At 35.7% G+C, this 23317-nt stretch overlaps 6 protein-coding genes across 6 annotated transcripts; 4 read left to right on the top strand and 2 right to left on the bottom strand.

Moving 5' to 3' along the window:
- Nucleotides 1-1169: 1169 nt before the first annotated feature.
- On the bottom strand, nt 1170-2853 carry LOC132789816 (bleomycin hydrolase). The gene is made up of 2 exons (XM_060798094.1): nt 2192-2853; nt 1170-2131 (listed from the first exon to the last, which is right to left on the bottom strand). The coding sequence occupies exons 1-2, from the start codon at nt 2771-2773 to the stop codon at nt 1229-1231; spliced, it is 1485 nt and encodes a 494-aa protein (XP_060654077.1). The 5' UTR covers nt 2774-2853; the 3' UTR covers nt 1170-1228.
- Nucleotides 2854-6958: 4105 nt separating this feature from the next.
- Nucleotides 6959-7373, top strand: LOC132791981 (uncharacterized). The gene is made up of 2 exons (XM_060801156.1): nt 6959-7070; nt 7157-7373. The coding sequence occupies exons 1-2, from the start codon at nt 7013-7015 to the stop codon at nt 7294-7296; spliced, it is 198 nt and encodes a 65-aa protein (XP_060657139.1). The 5' UTR covers nt 6959-7012; the 3' UTR covers nt 7297-7373.
- Nucleotides 7374-8805: 1432 nt separating this feature from the next.
- Nucleotides 8806-10035, top strand: LOC132791660 (uncharacterized). The gene is made up of 2 exons (XM_060800678.1): nt 8806-9057; nt 9122-10035. The coding sequence occupies exons 1-2, from the start codon at nt 8988-8990 to the stop codon at nt 9907-9909; spliced, it is 858 nt and encodes a 285-aa protein (XP_060656661.1). The 5' UTR covers nt 8806-8987; the 3' UTR covers nt 9910-10035.
- A 2618-nt stretch (nt 10036-12653) lies between these two features.
- Nucleotides 12654-13649, top strand: LOC132790254 (uncharacterized). The gene is made up of 2 exons (XM_060798734.1): nt 12654-13326; nt 13393-13649. Exons 1-2 carry the CDS (start codon nt 12687-12689, stop codon nt 13464-13466), a joined length of 714 nt encoding a protein of 237 aa, XP_060654717.1. The 5' UTR covers nt 12654-12686; the 3' UTR covers nt 13467-13649.
- A 3708-nt stretch (nt 13650-17357) lies between these two features.
- Nucleotides 17358-18363, top strand: LOC132792136 (uncharacterized). Its single transcript, XM_060801384.1, has 2 exons — nt 17358-18050; nt 18118-18363. The coding sequence occupies exons 1-2, from the start codon at nt 17387-17389 to the stop codon at nt 18189-18191; spliced, it is 738 nt and encodes a 245-aa protein (XP_060657367.1). The 5' UTR covers nt 17358-17386; the 3' UTR covers nt 18192-18363.
- A 516-nt stretch (nt 18364-18879) lies between these two features.
- Nucleotides 18880-19667, bottom strand: LOC132792137 (gram-negative bacteria-binding protein 3). The gene is made up of 2 exons (XM_060801386.1): nt 19082-19667; nt 18880-19013 (listed from the first exon to the last, which is right to left on the bottom strand). Exons 1-2 carry the CDS (start codon nt 19641-19643, stop codon nt 18982-18984), a joined length of 594 nt encoding a protein of 197 aa, XP_060657369.1. The 5' UTR covers nt 19644-19667; the 3' UTR covers nt 18880-18981.
- Nucleotides 19668-23317: the final 3650 nt, after the last annotated feature.

The following is a 23317-nucleotide window of genomic DNA, read 5'->3' as shown; positions in this document are numbered from 1 at the left end:
ATGATGACTAGCCGCAGGATCGATGGTAATAGGATTTCATGTTCGTCATCAATTTTCAAGGGATGGTCTTATTTTAATGTATTTAATCATTTCCATAAGCAAGTCGCAGATAAGTGTTTTAATGTAGAACAAGTAAGAAAGCTACAGTCGAGTGTACTCGACTGTGAGATACCCGCTACCGATTTAGAATAAAATCAATATATTTTGCGGTATTATTCTCAAAATATACCAAATATACTGCAAAAATACTAAACATATACCAAATGGTATATGTGGTATATCGATACAGTACCGCATTCAAAATATACCATAGACGGCAAAATATACCAGATTGTCAGCCAAGGCAAAGCTTTGCCAAAGTCGGCGTGGCAAAAATTTGAAACAAACTTGATCTGCGTGCAAACATAACAAATGCTGTCGAAAAAAAAATTATAGCTCTATCTCTTATAGTCTCTGAGATCCAGTGTTTCATACGGACAGACGGACAGACACACAGACACTCCTTCTACCTGTTACATATGTTCCTGCCGGCACAAAGTTATAATACCCTTCTACCCTATGGGTAGCGGGTATAAAAATAATGCATGTACATATGTACATTCATCATAAATATAAATATGTCATAGGTTTTCCCCCTAGATACTGGATCAGTCATTCAACTGCGGTCTTAATTAGTTTTATGTAAAAACCCCTAAACTATCTTTAATAGTGCACACGCTTAACTTTTTTTTTGGCCTTCAAGTTTGAAAATAGGCTGGCTTATCGCGACCTAATGGACATTGCCTGTTCAGCTAAAAGCAAATTTGCCGGTACCGGTAATATTACCGTACTACAAAGTATGTTAAACTGCAGACAGTTTTTCCACATCAATTTATTTCTGGAATAACTTTTAAGTTGCATGATCGCAAATTGAAGGGCGGAATTGGGAGTGACACGCTTTTAAAACAAACTCTTTATCTTATAGTCTGAGATCTAGATGCTCATCCAGATACTAGTAGATGGAGAAACAGACAAAAGTATAGGCGGACATGACTATATCGTTTCGGCTGTTGACTCTGATCAAGAATGTATATACTATACTTCGTGAGGTCTAAGAGTGCTAAACTGGTATAAGTATAATGACAATTTTCAATAATAACTGAGTATATAACAACTATAATCAAGTGGTACTAGAATTTGTATATTGTTTGTAGTTTTACTTCAAGAAAATTGGTATTACATATACTCATCAAGACAGAAGCGCACCCATGGGATCCCAAATGGGCAATTCCACGTACGGTTGCGTTTGTGCAGCATGCAACACATCAAGTGGCACAAAGAGCGTATCAATAACTATCTCAAAGGCATATTCCCTAAGCCAATCGACGTTAATTACTGTCGCCTTGGCCTTAGACGACTTTCGTTTGGCAGCAGTCTCAATCTCAGTCTCAGTATCATCTTCGTCTTCTTCATCCTCGCCTTGCAAAGTTGTATTAGATTCCGATTTCTTGGTGGCGGTTTCGGCTGCTGTGGTGATTGTCCGAAACTGCAGCGGCTTCTGCATCTCATCTACGATAACTTCCGTTAGCAGCAATACCGTGTTACGACGAGTTTCTTTGTACTCCAGACGCTGGGCTTTATTGAGCTCCGTTCCCACTGACATGCTAAAGACCTGTTCAAAGTTGTGCGTTACCAGGCTAAGCACTTCGGACTTGGTATTGAAGATGGCCTGGAGATCGCAGACGAGCCATACAGCTGAACCTGCTGCCAGAGATGCCACCATAATCTCTAACAGCTTTTCCACCGGTTGATTGTTGTAGCTTTGCTGCAGTCCATCTACCATATTGCAGGCGTAGGCAATGCAATAGTTCCTTTGATAGCCGGAACTGAGACGCGGATCGTGGCCCAAACAGATTTGAGCATTCAGGGTAAGGAACGGCGCTACGAAACTTTGATAAAAGCTCATGGGAGTGTAAGTCTTCCCCTTTTTTTCATTCTTGAAAGTCCAAGAGAACTCTAGGGGCGGCGTACCCAAGCAAATGCTGATTATCTTGTATAGCTCCTCGGCCATTGCCTTGACCATTGAGGGCAAGTTGCTGCCATCTCCATCGAAGGTAAATTGTGCATGCAAACGGCTGCTGAATTCGTGCAACTAGAATACAAAAAGGTTAAATTTGTTAGCATTCAATTGCAGTGGAAATATGAAACTTACTTTACTTCTTAGCATCTTGTTCAGATGCAGCGAGCGAGATGCTGACCAGCTGACGAAATAACACTTATGCGGCATAATGCCATACTTCTGTACCAGATTGACAAACATTTGCCAATTGCCGCCATCGGGCACCAGATGCTTCATCAAATACTGAAAGGTGCGTCCATCCAGCGGTTCACAACGCTCCAACAGCTCTACCACAGAGTTCAGCACATAATTGCAACGCTCCAGCTTGTGCCAGTAGAACAGATATGGAACAGAGAGTTCACAGTCCTTCTTCATGGCCAGGCGCAGCAAATCCAGCCCTGCACATAGCCAATTGGGACCATCCGCAGTGGGTTTGATCACTTTCTCCAGCTTGTGCTGAATTTTGCCCGGCATGGCCAGAGACGTTAGATCCTGACGCAAGCATGCTCGGATGGGATCGCTTGTTGTGCAAATATTCTGAGCCAGACGATTGAGGGGCGTGGCATAGAACTGGGAGCGCCATCTATCCAATTGGACGCGAGTGAGTGCAAACTTATGATTATTTTCGGAAATCGGTTCGCATTCGATTTCAGTGTGCAGAGAGAGCTTTGCCATTTCGAACAATTAAAAATAGATTTAGTCGTATCTATCTTGCTTATTATTCTACAAAACAGTGTGACCAACCATTTTCGTAAGACTTGTAAACATTGCAACCAGTGTTGAATACGAATTATGCTTATCGATTTTACGAAATAATCGATCATTTTAAGAACAATCTTTTTACAGTTCACTGAAATGATTCGGTGCGTTTACTTTCTTGTTAGTAATATTAAACGTATTAATATGAGAAATTCATATCGACTACATTTTAATTAAAAATGAATTCAACTATTGAGCATTAAGAGTTGCAATTGCATTTCAAACAGGCAAAGCTTGTGTGAAGCGTTACTAAAGCTCGGTTCAAAATATGATAATTTCATTCATGAAAAATTTTAACTTTCAAGTAAAGTTTAAGTTCATATTATAATTTTTCGATAATATACACAAAACAGAGGCTTCGACTTTCGTTGCTCATATAAGTCTTATTCAGAAGAGTTTTGAATTTTGTTAAGATGACACCTCTATGGATTCTGATGCTGTTTTTGGCCTCGACTCAGGCAGCAGTCAATAGTGGAGTGGCGAATATTTTAAACGAAATTTACGATACATTTAGACAGTATCAAGAAGCGTATGACAGCGAGGATTCCGAACAGAATCAATATGGACCTCCCCCACCTCCTCCTCCACCACCACAGCCATCTCCAATTGGTTATCCTATTTTCGATGACTCAAATGTTCACACCCTTGAGGCAAATTATCGCAATCGACTCCCCCATGGACTCTTCCATCGAGCTCACCATTTACCTATTGGATATTACTAATAAACATGGTTTCGGAACAGGAAGATAAACTTTGGATATTTGATAGCAGTGCCTTCGAATTATTTAATCAAGATCAAGATTATTTATTATTTAACTGATGGCAGGGACCCGGTTATACATAAAATAATATTTTTGTATCTTTCAAGAGTAGTGGGTGTCTTTTTTAATCAAAATAAACTATGAATTTTGCACAATAACATGTTTTATTTTATAAATATTAAAAAAAATCTATTTCATGCAATTACTTTGATAACAAAAATATAAAATAACTGACTGCCTTTTATTGTTAGCGTAACAACAAACTAAAAAAATTGACAATTTGGCGACCAAAATAAAAAGTTAAAATGGTGTGTTAGGTTTGTCCAACTTGAAATACATGTTTAACAGTTAGACAAGAATATATCTATGACCACATGTATGACATATATAATATCATATATTTATTCTGAATCGAATGTTAGTCATAAACTGGATGCTTTTTCTTTATTCAAAATAAAGCTTTCTTGGATTTTTAAAAGTTAAGCCGTTAAGTTCCCTTTTAAGCTACACAAATCTCGCATTAAAGTTAGTATGGAACGCTTTTCTCTTAGGAACAAAGAGTGCTCTATAAGATATTGTTGAACAAAAACTGTTAAAACTATGTTTTTGGAATAATATCGGATTATAATGATGTTGATCACTACAGAACTGCATGGTATACTATAATATATTTAGATTTTCCTGCTGTATCGTTATATCAAATTTTTCTTTTCATATATTTTAGTATGTTTTAGGTATATTAAGAATGGGTTGGGTATTTGAAGGACGATTGATGCATTTTCATTTGCTTTTGGTAGGGCACTTGATGTGATATACTGTATAGTACATAGTTTGCATAAAGTGTCACTATAGGTCAGTCCAATATGTGTGCGAAGCAAATTCATCTATTAACTGAGATTATCATTTAAATAAGAAAACATGAGTTCAACCCAAGTTCAGCCAAGTCTTAATTATATTTGTTCGTTAATAAAGGCAAACCAAAGTTTATATCTGGATCGACTGATGTAAATACCTCTCAGTTTAGTTTCAAATTGCGCGAAGATGACATATCTATGGGTTTTGATGCTGTTGGTGATCGTTCCAACACAGGCGCAATTATCTGAATCGGATTTTCAAAGATTGGGACTGGGTCATAATCCTATTGCACATCTCCTAAACGATATATTCAAGGAATATAAACAGCTATTAATACACTTAGCAGATAATATTCCCTTATCTCCACCACTACAAATACCGAATTTTAGAAACGAAAAACAAAATGGAGAAAAACCTGCGCTTCAACCCCATCCTGAAGAAGAATCGCCATTGAAGGAAAGTGTCCCGCCAGTACAAAATCCAGAGCCACCAACAATTTAATTAGTTATGTGTTAAGAGCTCTAGAAATGTACAGTCAATACGGTGACAATAGTGTTAATAAGAAAGTGGAACTATTGATTCTCTATAACTATTCGGTTTTGTTGCGTAAATATAATTGATTGACAAGGAATTCGGAATTCATTTTAATTTTAGTTTTAGAAAAGTAAATATGTTGGTTAGATTATAGAGCTTATGTAGAAATGCAATAAAATATATAATAATGATTTAATATATATTAATTCTGAAGGTTTCTCTGTATAAATACCGAATTAATAAAATTGATTTTGTATATTTTGTGTGTTATTGCTGCGTCTTTTTCATTCACTAAAAAAGTGGAAAAAACACAAAGTTGTACAATATGCAATAGTCTCCTGGAAACAAATCGAACCTGAACTCGGGAGCTGTGCTTGTGCAGCCAGGCGTTGATAGAGACATTGTGGGGAGATAGAGAGAGACAGAGACAGAGTCAGAGTGAAAAGGAAATAGTGAATGTGCATCATGGCATCACATTCTCTGTTATCTGTGCCGCACATTTCTAGCTCTATTTTGCGGCTATTGTTGCTACTGCTGATGTAGTTGTTGTTGTTATATTTAGCATCGCAGACGCCATTTATATAAAGTTTAATTGATTGGAAAATCAAATTGATTCGATTCCATTCGATTCGAATACACAACAAAAGCATTCCCAGTCCTCCCATTGCCCACGCTCCCCACACGAGACCAGACCTGTCTGAGACCCAGACTCAGACTCTAGTCCATCCAGGTTGGCCAGACGCCTCACTATATACATATATACATATATTTCACAATGACAATACTGCTGTGTTCTTTTTATGGGTCTACATATGTATATCTATGCATTAATACTTTGGCTTTTGATCGTTGTTTTGCCTTTACTTTGCATTTATTTTTGTTCTGGTTTCACGCTACTGACATCAATATTTTGCCGTCTGTGAAAAAAAAAAACAAAAAACTAAAAGCTTTTTTTCTAACAAGTTGTTTATATATTGATTAGTTGAATAAAGATGATTTTCATTTATTTTGGATTTATGATTTTTAGATTTGTACGTAGTGTACACTATAATTGTAATAATATTTGTAATTTATTTTTGACAATTTCTAATTTGTTTTCATTTCAAGTGTTGCATTTTTAAACTTGATAATTTGTGGGTATAAATTATTCGTTAGTGTTTTTTTAAGCAATAATAACAATAAAATCTCTATTGACGCTACTGGAGTTTAACCACACTCGTTTTTTTTGATTTTTGTCGCAACTCTAGTCATTCCAAAAACAGGTTTTAGATTGAGCTATTTACAGTCTAGCTCATTCATGCCTATGTTTAGTTCTCTCGCTCCGGTACACTTGGGGTTTCCCACGCATGATCCCTGACAGTAGCTGGAAGATATGTAACTGCCATTGAAAGCGCAATACCTGTTTAATTTTTATTGTCAAACTTCGTTCATAATAAACTTGCTAAACAATCACAAAGCTCAAACTGCAATTGTGGTGCGTCGGACGGGAAGTGCAGAGTTTGTAACAAAAGCTCAAGCTCACAAAGAGCTTACGATGTGCGGTTAATGTGAGACTGCTCAATGAATGCCAACAACCGATATGTTTAATGGGCAGCAATACAAAAACTTTTACCTACAACCTAGCTAAAGTACAGCAATTCAATTGAAAATAATTAGCAACGTGCTCGAGCACATAGCGAATCTTCTTAATTGCTTCAAATTGAAGAGGAAAGAGCACCAAAGAGCACGAGAAAGAGAGAGAGAGAGAGAGAGAGAGAATAAGCGAGAGCGTCAACTTGGCACCCAGGCAAAACACTTATCTCGCACTTTGCAACGAGCAGAGAGTGCAACGTTAGACGTGTGATGGAGAGAGCAGAGGTAGGCAAACACACATTATGCATACGCCGCTCAGCTGCTCTATGCTGTCTCAGGGCTTTGTCTGACACTTTATGTTCAGCTTGGCTTTGGTCATATATAAATGCGTGATACTGTGAAAGGCTCATTCATTTGACGCATTGCCTTGACCATGGGCCACGGTTTTCAATTCATTCTCTTGCTCTTGCTGCTCGTCGCGCTGCTCAGCGGTAAGTCATTGACCCCAGCTGCAGTACTTACGATTACATACAATACGTTTGCACATACATTAAACAAACACAATGTAATATCTTAGCTGTTTACGGCATGCCATGGGGAGGTCCCTCATCCAATAGTGCACCCGCCGGCGGTCCCGCCTGGAATGGTGGCGATACAACCGATAATATTATTTTGCGTCAAAATGGTGGCGGTAGCAGCAACAAGTGGCGCTACTAATTGACTTTTGATCTGCGTCTACGATCAAATATTCATTTTAATTTTTGAATACTAAATAAAATATAAATTGAACTGTATTACTTTCAGTTTGTTTGATTAATGGGCTTTATGTACAAAGTTATACAGCAAAAATTTCTCTAGCTGGACACAAGTTTTCCATCACACCCACTGTGGTTGGCCTTAGAGAAGCAATTTCTCTACTTTCTATTGGACAATGTATTGTCCGAATTCTTGGAGCCTTTATCAATAAAAATCTAAACTATCTCTTGACTGATCACGAATTTAATGTAAGTCACAGTGATAAACATGCTTTCTGTAAGGTTAATTCTAAAGACTAAGAGAAAATATCAGATTATACAGTGTCAGATTACTATTATAATGGTTACAAAATTAAAAAAAAAAGATACTATATATGGAATTATAAAGGGACAGTTTCAATACATGGAACAAAAATTGTTCACGATGAAAAACCTTTCAAGAATATTTTTTTTGTAGCTGCAATGAAAAAATATCTGTCTTCTGGCTATAATCTTGGTCTTCATCTTTGTTCAGTGAAAACTCCCTTAGCGTATGTTTTTGTTATCTTGTGAGCAAGCACTTCGCTTGGATAGACAATTCACCATTTAAGACGTGAAACTGATATTGTATGGAATTTGTATAACTTACAAATTTTTGTGATTTGTCGAACAATCTTAACTAAAGTGCACGTTTCTTTAATGAATGTTTATTGAATGACATTACACATTACACATATTACCTTTGAAAGCTGTAAAAACTATAATGCCTCAAATGTATGTAATGTACATTAAATAAGAACAACTATCGATAAAACTATATATCGGCTTGTATTAACATCTCTAATATGGAATGCCATCAATAGCTGCAAAACCGCTTGCCGTATTATTATTATTATTAAAATAAGCTGATAAGGTTTTCAGGCTTACAACCTCTTTATGTTTTCCCCATCTGAGCGATACACCTTTAACCCAAGTGTGAATGCACACACATACTTTAAGTATTGTATAAATATAATCGCAGGGATTTCCCAATATCAAATAGCGCTGTCTGTGTACATAAGTACTTACATTCATCCATATATTATATATGTTTATAAGTAAGTACATATGTATGTATTTAATTGAGTATGATCATGATCAGTCAACGAACGCTCTTTAGATATACATTTAATAAGTATATAGATACAGTGAAATCAAGTGAATGTAGAATTATATTATGTTTTAATAAAAGCATTAAATTTAAACATTTCGTTGTTTATCAACAGTGACAACAATCAACTTTTTAACACTCACTTATTTCACAATTAGTATTTCGGTGTTATGAATATTTGTTGACAGTTTTGCGCTATGCATTAAATCGTTTTTGTAGTACGTGAGTTTGAGCTACTCCGAATGAGTATTACCTACATTTTTGTTATTCGCCGAGCGTAATACAAATAACAATCATCAGCTTGTGTTTCAGTCTGCTTTAGAATCGCGAATTGTGCACAACTGATACTGTTCGTAATCTGCGTCGGCATTTCTCAACTAGAGGCTCTACTGTTTGACCTCTGCTGCATCTACCCACGATCAATATACATAACAATCAACTACATATATTATATATTCGATCGATCGGTTCTATAAAAGCGGGCTTCCTAGCGCTGCATTCATACAGTCAACCTGTTGTTCAATATGGATACGGGACGTTTTCTGAAGATGTTCGGGCTGATTGCCGTCGCTCTCTGCGTCTGCCTTGCCAGTGGTAAATGTGATAATCACATTATAATGGATGGCTATAGCTGAATCATAAATTATTATACTTCCAGCTGAGGAGGTGTCGACGGACAAGCCACACACTCATGTGGAGCATCGTAATGGCGTGGATATCTCCATACCCGGTACGACCCCGTCAAAGACTGTGTTGCCAACACCTCAAGCCCCTCAAGCCGCTCAAGACCCTCAAGCCGCTCAATCCCCTGTACCCCGACCCCCCCTTTTTACGAATCTAGGCTTCAACAATGTTCTACAAAATGGAGCTGGCAGCATCTTTACTCGTCCCGATGGCCGAACTGTTTTGCTTGGATCTGGAGGCCAGACACTTGTGACTGGAGGTGACTCAGATAGCGATGAGGAGGATGACGATGATGTTAGGGACTTCAATTCTGGATCAAATGTGTTCTATAATAGCCAATACTTTAGTAATGCTGGTTATGGTGGCACTACGATTATCAATGGCTATCAATTCAACATTGTCGATGGTGGCATTCAGCTGAAGATTGGCGATAAGGTGTACAACTATCCAGCAAAGGATGCAAGTGTTAAGTCCAAAGAGACGGTCGACATCAATGGTCAACAGGCCACACTGGAGTACGACAATGGTAACATTGTCCTCCAATTGGCTGATGGCACTGTCTTTGCCAAAACCGAGAATGGCATATTCAGTGGCAATCGTGAATCGTACGAGAATCGTGGAAAGCTCCACCAAGCTGCACTTGATCAAGCTGCCAGGGTGCAACAAGAGGTGGCTGAGCTGCAGAATCGCATACAGGCCCAAATGCAACAACTGCAGGCGAATCTCGAGAATACCTTCAAGAATGGTAATTTTCCTTTCTAAAGTGTTACGTGGCCACTGTCAGTAGTCGTGCATACCCGCAAAAACTGCTTGCGCATACCTTATACATTTTACTAACGAACAAGCAAAACGAATAAAACACATTGCGTTGAGTTATTCAAAAGTGTACTCGAACTTATTTGCATTACTCACGACGCTCCGTCGATGTCTACGACGACGACGACGACGTCATCCGGCGATGATAAGAATAAGTCTAAGACGCCATTCGACTGCACAATGGATACATTATTAAATAACAGTGCTCTCTGGTTGAGAGATGTGAACAATTTACAATGGTCAACTAATAGATACCTCGCACTATTCTCACCTTTTCTGTGTATGAATCATTCGAGTTGAATAAATAGCAATCTAGTTAAGTAAACAAATACGTGAGTCAGCAAATACTTAAGGTTGTCTTTCCGTTCCCTAAAACTATTTGAAAACTTCATTATTAATAAAGTAAAGTATTTATGAATGGAGTAGTTTTCTTTTTATTTGCATCAATTCTATACCAGATATATATTTATTTATTCTTCCTGGGAATCATAATCGATCTCATAGATTGCGTTTTTTGTATGTAGGGTACTTTCATATTCAAACGCTTAACATTGTTGTGCATTGCTTCCATGAATATTTGCTTATATAAGAGTATAAATCGTACTCGTATGTGTTTTCAATGCATTCTAATGAATTTGAACTCTGCTTTTTAAGCATTGAACTTAAACGGTTCTCATAGCGTAATGGAAAAAACTGCTCTCAAATTATTGATCATGACTATGAAATACAGTATAATGTCGATAATTGCGCATCCAACGTAAACACTAAATAATAAGATTCACAGATTACACAACAAATATATATTGTAAACTAAGAAAAGATTGATTTAAGATTTGTTCGATCTTAAAAAAAATTTAATCTTGATTTTTAGGTTGAAAAAATCTTAATCTTATCTAAAATCTTATGCTAAATTGACATTTTAAGATTTAAATCATCATATTTTTATACCCGCTACCCATAGGGCAGAAGGGTATTATAACTTTGTGCTGGCAGGAAATGTATGTAACAGGTAGAAGGAGGCATCTCCGACCCTATAAAGTATATATATTCTTGATCAGCATCAACAGCCGAGACGATCTTGCCATGTCCGTCTGTCCGTCTGTCCGTATGAAATACTGGATCTCAGAGACTTTAAGAGATAGAGCTCTATTTTTTTTTTGACAGCATTTGTTATGTTTGCACGCAGATCAAGTTTGTTTCAAATTGTTGCCACGCCCACTTCCGTCCCCGCAAATCAAAAAAAATCTAATAACAAGTAATTTTAAAGCTAAAGCTGCGATTTATACAATAATTACTATAGTAGTTATGATTCCTGAAAATTTGGTTGCGATCAGATAAAAATTGTGGAAGTTATTAAAGAAATACTTTTGTATGGGCAAAAACGCCTACTTACTAGGGGTCTTAGTTGCTTTGGTTGACAATCTGGTATATTGCGCTGTCTATGGTATATTTTGAATGTGGTACTATATCGATATAACAAATATACCGTTTGGTACATTTTTAGTATTTTTGTAGTATTTTCGGTATATTTTGAAAATAATACCGGAATATTTTACTTTTATTCAAAATGAGAAGCAAGTATCTCACAATCGAGCACACTCGACTGTAGATTTCTTACTTGTTTCTTTTTGTGTATGCATTGTGTTTAACTTAAAAGGATTTAGAAAATTCATACTTGTAATTTAATGCAATTATCAATATTTTTATATATACACATATAAAGTCTACACAGTTTACTAAGTGTGCAAGAAATACGCAAATCATGCATTCTGCAATTTTACATTTTGGACTAATTTCAAAGTGTCATATATCAGTTGAGTTGAGGGCAAGACTATGAAAACTCCGCAAATAGCAGCCGGCTGGTGGCATTGTCATTGTCAGTGCCAGTGCCAGTGACACCTGTAGATGTTAAGGGTCCGTTCGGTCGGGGCGTAACCCCTTGGCAGGGCGACGTGTATGACAAATGTGCATCAAGTTACTGGCAACTTATTCCACAATGTGCCATTCCACAGTGGCAATGCATGCAACTTTTGAACAAAATATTTAACTGAACAGACTTTCTTTCATAATTAATTTTCCATTTTTAAGGCTTACAAGATATTTGATTGCTTAGTTCTTCACATTTTTAAATTTGCATTATATTTAATTTCCTGTTATTATTGTGTTATTTTATGCTTTCGAATATTAATTAATTACTTTTCTCTTAACCTTTCTACCTATGTATTTTGATAGCCGAAAAAAGCGTCTGAGAAGCCAAAAAGTTCTCAGAAACTTTAAAAGATATATATATATATATATATATATATATATATATATATATATATATTTTACACACTTTTCATTGTTGCATGCCGGTCAAAATTATTTGCAATTCTGCCACGCCCACTTTTGCCGCCACAAATCGGATAAAAACGAGTTTGCTTTTGATTAGATGCAGTATTTTTTTGTATCTTTGAAAGTAAATCCCGCTTAGACACTTTTATGCATTTTTTAAAGGAGGGTATCCCAGCTTTGTTATTTGCTTCCATCAGTAACTACTAATTACCTTGACCTATAAGTTTATAAGATAAATAAATTGCTGGAAACAATAATAATGCGGTGATATTACTGACCATTAGTTTCGGTCCACAGTTGATTATTTTTTTAAATTTCATAAGACGTATGAGAACATAAATATTGAAGCACTTTGCTTTGTCCAGATTAGTTTTTATCTCTTCGCCATCATGATGAGATTTATTTGTATTTTATTGGTGCTAATAGCGGTCTCTACGAGTGCACGAGTGCCTTATGGAGAAGTATCAATTAAGGGAAACGCTGCATTTTGGGAAAGGATCTTTGAATATGCAATTGGACTGTTTCTTGGACCTTTCGATAATTACAAAGAACGACACAACAATTTAGATTCTAGCGTCGAACAACCTCGACCTAAGACTAAAGTATTTTCGACTCAAAACGATTTTCCTGAAAATGATGAATTTATCCTTTTTGAAAATGATCTTCCCTTGGAAAGACAAAAAGTTCAAAATACGGCTGATCAAATCTACTCGATTTTAGACCTTTTCCCAAAAATTTATCAACCAGGACGTGGAAAAATTCCAAATAATCAAATTGTGTTTTTTGAAAACAATCTTCCTGTGGACACGCTAGGACAACTCCCAAGATTCGATGGCAAATTTTCGATTCTAAACTTATTTCCTGACATTCTTAAATTAATTAATCCCGAGAAAACTGTAAATCATCAACTTGCTCCTGCTCTTGAACTTGATGAAATTCCAAAACAAAGCGAAGAACCTGAAGAGTATTTAACAAATAATGATAATACTGTTTTGTATGATGATACTGAGAACGATTCTGAAGTCAATGGTAATTTTTTTCTTGGTTATGAGTGATACCCAGAATTTGAGGAATACATTGAAAATCTTATTGCAGATGACGAAGAATCGGGTCCGGAATTAAATGATGTTGAAGAAAATGATGAAACCGAAGCTGCGAACGCGACTTAAGATGAACAAAAATATTAAAGTTTAACGATTTGAGTAAATCTGTATTATACGAAAATGGAAAGAGATGAGCAACTGATGTACGAATACTTGAATTTGCTTCGTGCCAATTCTTAAAATTTCTAATCATTTTCAACATTTTTAAAGATATTCAAATTAAACTGACTTGGTAATGGTAATTTTTAATTCTAAAGCAATCTTTTTAATTATAGAAAATACTTATTTTTCGGTTTTTAGCAGAAAAATATAAAATTTAAAGTGACGCCATTAATGCTTCAGCTGTGTGCAACAACTTGATGACATAATTTTCTGACAGTTTCGTATTTTTTGCCTTCCTTTTAGCTGGCACATAAAGTTGTCACAAGTCATTTTAACGCATTGCCACGTGGAAATTGGTGTCCACCCAGTGTTTCAGTGTGTGTGTGAGTGAGTCGATGGTGTGTGTGCGTGTGTTAAATGAAGCATGAGTATGAGCGTTGCATTATGGGTTAGACGTGTGTGTGTGTGTGTGTGAGTGTGAATGTATTTCAGTTGACGCAAACTTGCTGCTAGCATTGCATTTTGTAATTCTCACACATTGCGCGAAATGAGAAAATGAGAACAGTTCGCAAATGTTGCTGACAGCGCCGCTTAGCTGCCCCTATTTCACACCCATATTCACACTCGCACCGCCACTCATACATTCACACATGCATGCATATATGTATAAGCAAACGGTCAGAGTTATATAAGGAGTGAGCTGTAAGCAAACCGACGCGTCGGCTGTGTGTGAAAAATTGCATCCGTTTTACCTTTTGGCCGACATGCTTAATTTGCTGCAAATGAGCTGTGACAAATGCAGTCGACGCAAATGTAGGAATAAACTAATATTCTTGATATATTGTATAATACTTGGGATGCATGCATATGCATATTCTTTTTTATGTTCTTCATCTTTTACAGTTCAGTTATTTGATTAATGGTTTGCGATTCTATTTACAAAGATGTTTGCTGTGTAACTTGAACTCATATATGTTCCTAATAACAAATAGGAAATATTGAATTTTCAACAATAGCATAACAGTGTGGTATAATAGCTAAAGCATACCAACTATATTTACTAAAAAATACAAAAATATATGAAATTTTCTTGCTATATATTAGTAAAAATATAATAAAAGGGTTATTTCGTAGCTCCATATGTTATTAAAATATACGATAATTATTAAAATATACCAAATAGCTTATGTTGATATGTTACAAAATTCCATATGTATTATAGAATACAACACAAGATGTCTCCTTTTTTTGTTATAATACTCTTCTTCTCTATGGATAATGTGCCTAAAATACTTCACATATGTATCATCCAACTTTTCCAATTTTTATACCCGCTACCCATAGGGTAGAAGGGTATTATAACTTTGTGCCGGCAGGAAATGTATGTAACAAGTAGAAGGAGGCATCTCCGACCCTATAAAGTATATATATTCTTGATCACCGTCAACAGCCGAGACGATCTAGCCATGTCCGTCTGTGTGTCTGTCCGTCTGTCCGTATGAACACCTAGATCTCAGAGACTATAAAAGATAGAGCTATAATTTTTTTTCGACAGCATTTGTTATGTTTGCACGCAGATCAAGTTTGTTTCAAATTTTTGCCACGCCCACTTCCGCCCCCGCAAATCAAAAAAATCGAATAACAAGCGTAATTTAAAAGCTAGAGTTGCGAATTTCGGTATGTACAATAATAACTATAGTAGTTATGATTGAGAATTTGATTGCGATCAGATAAAAATTGTCGAAGTTATTAAAGAAATACTTTTGTATGGGCAAAAACGCCTACTTACTAGGAGTCTTAGTTGCTTTGGCTGAAATCTGGTATATTGTGCCGTCTAAGGTATATTTTGAATGCGGTACTACACCGATATACCACATATAATATTTGGTATATTTTTTTTTAGTATTTTTGCAGTATATTTGGTATATTTTAGTAGAATTTGTAAATCAATCTGTTAAGTCAAATAACAAATTGTATTTTCTATTAGTACTTCATATAAAATGTTGGATATCTTATAGTTGCTGTCAAAATGTATAAATGAAATGAGCAAACTCTTTAATTGTCGACTCAACTCACAATGTTATGTGGCTAGTTTCTTACTCTCTTAGGTGAAAATAGAATTGCTGTTTACTCTCAACTGACACTACTAAAAGCGGTCAGGGAAACGGTTCAAGTGAAAGGTACACAACCTGGATTTCTTCTCAAATTAAAAGCAGAACTTAGCTGCTAATGGAAATGGACCATAAGGCCAGATTACTTACGGGTATACAATATAATTAGCAGCCTGTAAGTTAACTGGATGCTCAGATACTTAAGCATGTCAAGATATTACAGCTGCTAGTTCTATTATAAGTAATTCATTTAATAATGTAAAACATTTTAATTAGAATTGAAAATTTAATAATAACAAATACCAAGGCAGAACTTTTAGTTATCAGCACCTATAAAAAAAAAACTTCTAAGCACTTGCGGATAAAAAGCCAACGGATTTGTGACTTTTGTTGTGCTTTAACTAGCCAGGCAAAAAGTTTTATCAGCATTGGTTTGCCTCAAGTGAAAGTTAAATGGGCCAAAAGCAAGTTGTTGTTGCTGTTTTCTTTTTTTGTTTCGTGTTCAACTACAGTTGTTTACTTCTTTATTTGATACCAGAGGCTGCTGCACAATTCAACTATCAGAAGTACCTGCCTGAATAGTTTTATGAGTGCTTTTTTTGTGTGCTTTATTTATTTTGTTCTTACGTTCCTTTTTTGTAATACCCTTGAAAAGTGTGTCGTAAATTTGAGTTTACTGTAAAAGTGTCTGCTTTTAAATTTATTGAATATTTTAAAAGAAGTGCACAGTGTCGATTAATATAACTTCAAATTATCTATCAATGTGCAATCGTACATCACTTGTGTACAAAGCAGGGTAGCTTTTAGTCCGACATACACTCCAATCGAAGACACTTATTTGTTTTGGTTTGAGTCCTTGTACACTTTGAATGCATTGTGGTAATTTTGAAGCAGCCATTACTCGCACAGCATTTCACACGCATGCGGAGAGAACTTTTCAAAATGATTTATTCTGCACGGATACTTACTTCGGGTATCTGTGACAAAGTGCTCCTTTGATTTATTGCACTTTGGAAAACAATGCAACGAGCTATGAGCTTGACATGTGCACAGTCCAAATTTGTTGATGGCACTCCAAAATTTAATATGTTCAAACACTTCTTTTTCAGACCGTTTTTAACAGCTCTCCATCGACCTGAGTTCGATTATTTTGTTTTTCATATTTATCTGTTGGCGGAAGAACGTAAATTATACAAGAAGGTAAATATTTCTATTGTAGGGAATTCATATATTTGAATAACAACATTTGTTTGTACAATATGTAAGCACTAATAGCTTGGATAAATACAAAGATTAATTTATTGATTGATTGTCTTATACTAAAAAGATATACAAATGAAAATGTTATTAACAATCAATATGTAAATAAATTTCTTATGGGGTACTTATAAAAGATATAGTTTTCTTTTACACACTTTTTATTGTTGCATGTCGGTCAAAATAATTTGCAATTCTGCCACGCCCTCTTTTGCCGCCACAAATCAGATAAAAACGAGTTGCTTTTGATTAGCTGCAGTATTTTTTTTGCATCTTTGAACTTCCGAAAGAGGGTATCCCAGCTTTGTTATTTGCTTACATCAGTAACTACTAATAACCTTGACCTATAAGTTTATAAAATAAATAAATTGCTGGAAACAATAATAATGTGGTGATATTACGCACCATTAGTTTCGGTCCACAGTTGATTATTTCTTTAAATTTCATTAGACGTATGAGAACATAAATATTGAAGCACTTTGCTTTGTCCAGATTAGTTTTTATCTCTTCGCCATCATGATGAGATTTATTTGTGTTTTGTTGGTGCTAATAGCGGTCTCTACGAGTGCACAACGCCCTTATGGAGAAGTATCAATTAAAGGAAACGCTGCATTTTGGGAAAGGCTCTTCGGATATATAGTTGGACTGTTTCTTGGAGTTGATGACGATTTTTTCAAAGAACGACAAAATAATTTAGATTCTAGCGTCGAACAACCTCGACCTAAGACTAAAGTATTTTCGACTCAAAACGATTTTCCTGACATTTTTACAAAACCTGAAAATGATGAATTTATCCTTTTTGAAAATGATCTTCCCTTGGAAAGACAACAAGTTCAAAACACGGCTGAACAAATCTACTCGATTTTAGACCTTTTCCCAAAAATTCTTCAACCAGGACGTGGAAAAATTCCAAATAATCAAATTGTGTTTTTTGAAAACAATCTTCCTGTGGACACGCTAGGACAACTCCCAAGATTCGATGGCAAATTTTCGATTCTAAACTTATTTCCTGACATTCTTAAATTAATTAATCCCGAGAAAACTGTAAATCATCAACTTGCTCCTGCTCTTGAACTTGATGAAATTCCAAAACAAAGCGAAGAACCTGAAGAGTATTTAACAAATAATGATAAAAATACTGTTTTGTATGATGATACTGAGAACGATTCTGAAGTCAATGGTAATTTTTTTTTTTGGTTGTGAGTGATACCCAGAATTTGAGGAATACATTGAAAATCTTATTGCAGATGACGAAGAATCGGGTTCGGAATTAAATGATGTTGAAGAAAATGATGAAACCGAAGCTGCGAACGCGACTTAAGATGAACAAAAATATTAAAGTTTAACGATTTCAGTAAATCTTTATTATACGAAATTGGAAACAGATGAGCAACTGATGTACGAATACTTGAATTTGCTTGGTGCAAATTCTTAAAATTTCTAATCTTTTTCAACATTTTTAAAGATATTCAAATTAAACTGACTTGGTAATGGTAATTTTTACTTTTAAAGCAATCTCTTTAGTTATAGAAAATACTTATTTTTCGGTTTTCAGCAGAAAAATATAAAATTTAAAGTGACGCCATTAATGCTTCAGCTGTGTGCAACAACTTGATGGCATAATTTTCTGACAGTTTCGTAGGTAAATATTTCTTTTGTAGGGAATTCATATATTTGAATACCAATATTTAGTTGTACAATATGTAAACACTAATAGCTTGGATAAATGCAAAGATTAATTTGTTGATTGATTGCATTGTCTTATACTTAATAGATATACAAATGAAAATGTTATTAACAATCAATATGTAAATAAATTTCTTATGGGGGTACTTAGCAAAAATAAACTCCGTCCGAATTTCCAAGTTTTATAATCAATTCGTTTTTGTTGAAAGTCTATTATACTTTATCATTGAATTTACATTTTGCACATTGGCTAGAATACGCATTCAATGCACTGCATTGTATTAGCGTGTAGCTTTAATGAATTCTACGAAATCTACAGTAAATATCTGTAATCATTGTTTGCGTTTTAATAATAATTTACATTGAGAGCGATTTAGAAATGTTGGATTTCCATAAGATTTGATTTGCTTTAACGTGACTTATTATTAACAGACTTCAGGCAAAGTGCATTTGAATTCTATAAAAAGAAAATATTTATTGTTGGGTTGCCATTTATGACGATAGATTGCTTGCTGCCGTCCTTACTATATAGATTAATGCGATGACTATTTTCATGGTCAGCGTGTTCCACATTAATGCGTTGGCTATCGTCATTATCAGCCTTTCCCACTTCGATTCGCTTACTAGCTGCTTGATCTTTTTTAGCGACATTTCCTACTCCACTTTCTGCTCGTCGTGTATTATCTTGATTTGCAACGCCCCCGTCATTTGTTTCTGTGCTTCGTTGACCTTTTGTTTCTTCACACACTTTGTATTCCAGATTGTAGTTGTGGTAGTCTAGACCATTGTATCTGACAGTTATCCAATAATAGAGTACATCACCTGGCTGCAGCTTCTGTAGCCGATTGCGATATGTCCACCGTCCGTTCCGTGAGCTAACGATGTCTGTGGCCCAAGTTTGATCGCTAAGATCATCCATTTCCTCATTGAGCTTGCCGTGAAAAGCGAACAGAGAGATGCCTGGTTCATCCGGGATCGAAACCTCAAATCCTCGAGGCGTGTTCACCTTTACAGTCGCGTTCGGTACGTTGTAGGCATTGCTGCTGGCGACAGCCAGGCAAAAGATGAGTGCTAAATGCGGCCACATGAGTTGACGTGTTGCTTCCTTCAAAGTAACTGAATCCATCTGAGCATGACGTTATTGCTTTTGTAGCTTATCTTGGCTGGGTTTTTTTTCCGGGGGTTTTCGGGGATGGGAAAGCTGTGTTTTTCCCACTGCAATTGCAAGTCAGACAGTTGATTGCTTGGGGCTCTGGTGGCGGCGAATTGAGCGCCGTCCAAAAAGTATGCAGTCCAAAGCCATTTAAATAACTTGCACAAATACTTGCATAGCAATATTCTGTAGTCTGTTGCTTGCGCTCTCTTTGTTCTTGTTGCTTTTTTTTTTTGCTCAGTTGCTTTGCTCACTGTGAAACAGTTGCGGCAAGAGCTTAAAGCTTTCACTTATATGCTTCGCATATGGCAGGCAGTCAGAGAACCCCAGAACGCGGCTGCCTGCGGTTTGTGAGTCGGTCCTTGGGCCGCTCTCTTTATGCCAGTTACCAGTTACTGGCATTGCCACAACAATCTATGGCATTGTTGCAGTCTCTTCTCTCTGGCATTCCGAGTAGCGAGCACACAAGAAGCAGCAAGACAACTGCGGTAGATACTTAAATAGTTACTGTTGTTAATGCTGTCAAGACCCTAGGAATGTTGGGTGTGCACTGTGTGCATATACATATGTACATACGTATACGATAGTACATTCATATATAGAAGAAGCATGTTCAGTATGTACAATGTGCTCTGGGCCCTCAGCAGCTCTGCACACACCTCTGAGAAATGCCACAATTGTCTGTTAAGCAGTTGACTTGTGAAACGCATTTAACGACCTGACAACTTACATTTTGCTTGACAAAATAATAAACACATTTGGTGAATGTAACTTGTTTTAATAAGAGCATGTCATTAATGTCAGCATAAGTAAAATTAATTAATGTAAATTACAGAAATAATGAAGCAATTTAGAAGTGCACTTCAGATTCATAAACAAGCATAAATTCTAGGAAATTTTAGAAGACAACCAATAGCGAAGAAAGAAATTGATAAATTTATATACTATTTTATATTTTAAAATTATATTTATATTTCAATATTATTAAATTTAATTTTTATACTGGGAAAAAAATACATTCAAAGAAAACCAATAGGTAAGCATATTATAAAAATATGTTTATATTTGAATATTATTTAATTTAATTTTTTATTTATTTGCATACTTTTTAGCTGGATTACAAATATTATTATTATATTTCGTTTCTTTGTATAGATTTATTAAACAACTGAGTCAGCTTACAAAATTGTTTTATAGTATAGCAAATATATTTAAGATGAACTATTCAGGCCAAACCTCAAGCTCATACATTTGATGAGAGAGGGGATGATCATTAAAATCAAAAATACTACGAAACTGTGTGCAGCTTAACAGAAGTAATAGCAGAAGGGGCGAAGGGGGAAGAAGGAGACGCTAACCTGATGACGCGGAGTGTATTATGAGAATATATATTACAAAGTAAGAGAAAACGACAACAATGAAAGTAAAATAATATTAATTTCAACCATAACAAAAGGGGTATAAATAACTTTCAATTTCCATCATCGCTGCAATTCATCAATGCGATAGAAATAATCATTTTAGCAGTTGGAAAATAGTTAAAGTGCTTTGTCAGCGGCCCAACCAGATGCTAGTTAATTTTTAATTGGTGTGCAGTTTGTCAAAAAGCAGAATGTGGCCCTAATGTGTGCTCCCTTCAATTGACCCAGTACGAATGCGGCATTAAAAGCAAAAAGGGAGACATTAGGGGCAATCGAATGAGTGTACCCCCAGACCCAGACCCAGACCCAGACTCAGACCCAGAACCAAACCCCAACACGAACCGAGACCTAAACACAAACTCAAAACAAAGTCAAACCGCAGCAAACCGAAACTAAATAGCTAACCATTTATACAGGCGATCCATCTATCTATTCATTCGCTCATCCATCGTCAACTCAAACTCTGTCAATTTCTCTGGGCCAATGCTGACCCGCATTGCTGGCCATCTATCTCGATAGATGCTGCTGCTGCGCCCAAATGGCTGCCACGTTCTGCGCTTTGCGCTGATTTATAAGCTGCATGCCACTGACCACTTGATTGTCGCTTCGCTTCGACTCGCTCGCTCCTCGCTCTCTCACTCTCTCCCTCAATCTGTCGCACTCTGCGAGCGAGTGTATGTGTGTAATTTATTTACGTTAACACGCGCTGGGCAGCGCCTAAAACTATGCCACACCCAAAAGCACAGACGAGCGCAATTTTCATTTATTTTAAATGGCATAGAAAATTGCAAACTGACATTTTTCTGGCCAAACGACTCGTTTCGCTTCGGCTCCAAAAACACGATGCGATGTCTCTCACTTCTTGCATTCTCTCTGCCCTTTGGCTTTGTGCGACCAAACGGAAATTTGTGTAGTTTGTCCTGACCAGCTCTAGTTCCATTCTTTTTTTGTTTTGTTTTTTGGAAGTGGACTCTCCAATTTGAGCCCGGCATTAAATTCTAAACCGGCCCAGACTGATTACCATGAAATTACATTGTTTCGCACTTAAAAGGTGGAATCGGTAAACTGCAACACGTTGCACCATGTTGCCGAGTGTAAATGTGGCTTCTGTTTTTGCGTTTGGGTTCTTTCCCCTGCTCTGGCTTAATTAAGTGGCCTGTTTTCATATGTGGTTCGGCAAACCATTGTGCCTCTTTCCATCGCCCCCTTCGCCTGCCACATTGAATTTAATTGCTCGCATTTATTGTTAATTGATTTTATTTCTAGCAATTTACCAATTTCTGTTTTTTCTTTCGCACTTTTGCCATATTCCAGGTGATTGCAGTTTTATTTAGGCTTATTTTGATTCAGCGCAGCACCATTTGCCTAAATTGAATGAAATTGATTTCAATTTAATCGAATTTCCCAAATGCGCCACCGCTTAAAAATAAACCGACAACAAATTCCAAATCATTGACTTTGTCATATCAAATTAGTTGTTAGTGTAAAAAATACTTTTTTTTTGAGCTGCTCCTAAAATTTTTTTTAATAAGAAATTATCTTATGCTCTTTGCTGAATTTTAAATTAATTTCTTAAATGAAATTAGTGAAATAAGTTGAATAAACAAGCTATTAAAGATTAAAGCAATAAAATATGTTAGCTTTGATATAATTTATTTTGTATAATCTCTTTGTGTACACAATTTAATATTAAGTCAAATTTAATTTAGAGAGAATTTAGTATATTTTGGAATGAAAATATTTTGTTCTATATGATGTTTACTTTCATAATTATTCAAATAGTAAAGTAAAAAAAATATAAAACAAGTTAAGTGTGCTCGACTTTGAGATGAAATATAGCAAAATCATATATCACAAAAATACTACTGTTTTAGATATATTGATACAGTACAATATTTAAAATATACCATAGAGTGCAAAATATACCAGATTGTCAGCCAAAGCAACTAAGACCATACAAAAGTATTTCTTAAATAACTTCTACAATTTTTAGCTGATAACAACCAAATTTTCAGGAATCAAACTTTCTACCCTATGGATAGCGAGTATACAAAATAAATTACATTTAGTTGTTACTTTTTATTCATCAAATCAAAGTGATCGAAAAAGAAACAATAAATTCAATTACGTTAAATTGATTAAATAATGTGCGTATTTGTTTGACACACCTTGGGGCGGTGTGATGAA

The sequence above is a fragment of the Drosophila nasuta genome, chromosome 3 (assembly GCF_023558535.2).
Source record: "Drosophila nasuta strain 15112-1781.00 chromosome 3, ASM2355853v1, whole genome shotgun sequence".
In the NCBI taxonomy this organism is placed as follows: Eukaryota; Metazoa; Arthropoda; class Insecta; order Diptera; family Drosophilidae; genus Drosophila; species Drosophila nasuta.
The sequence above is the reverse complement of the archived record's forward strand: the minus strand, read 5'-3'. Positions and strand labels throughout refer to the sequence as shown.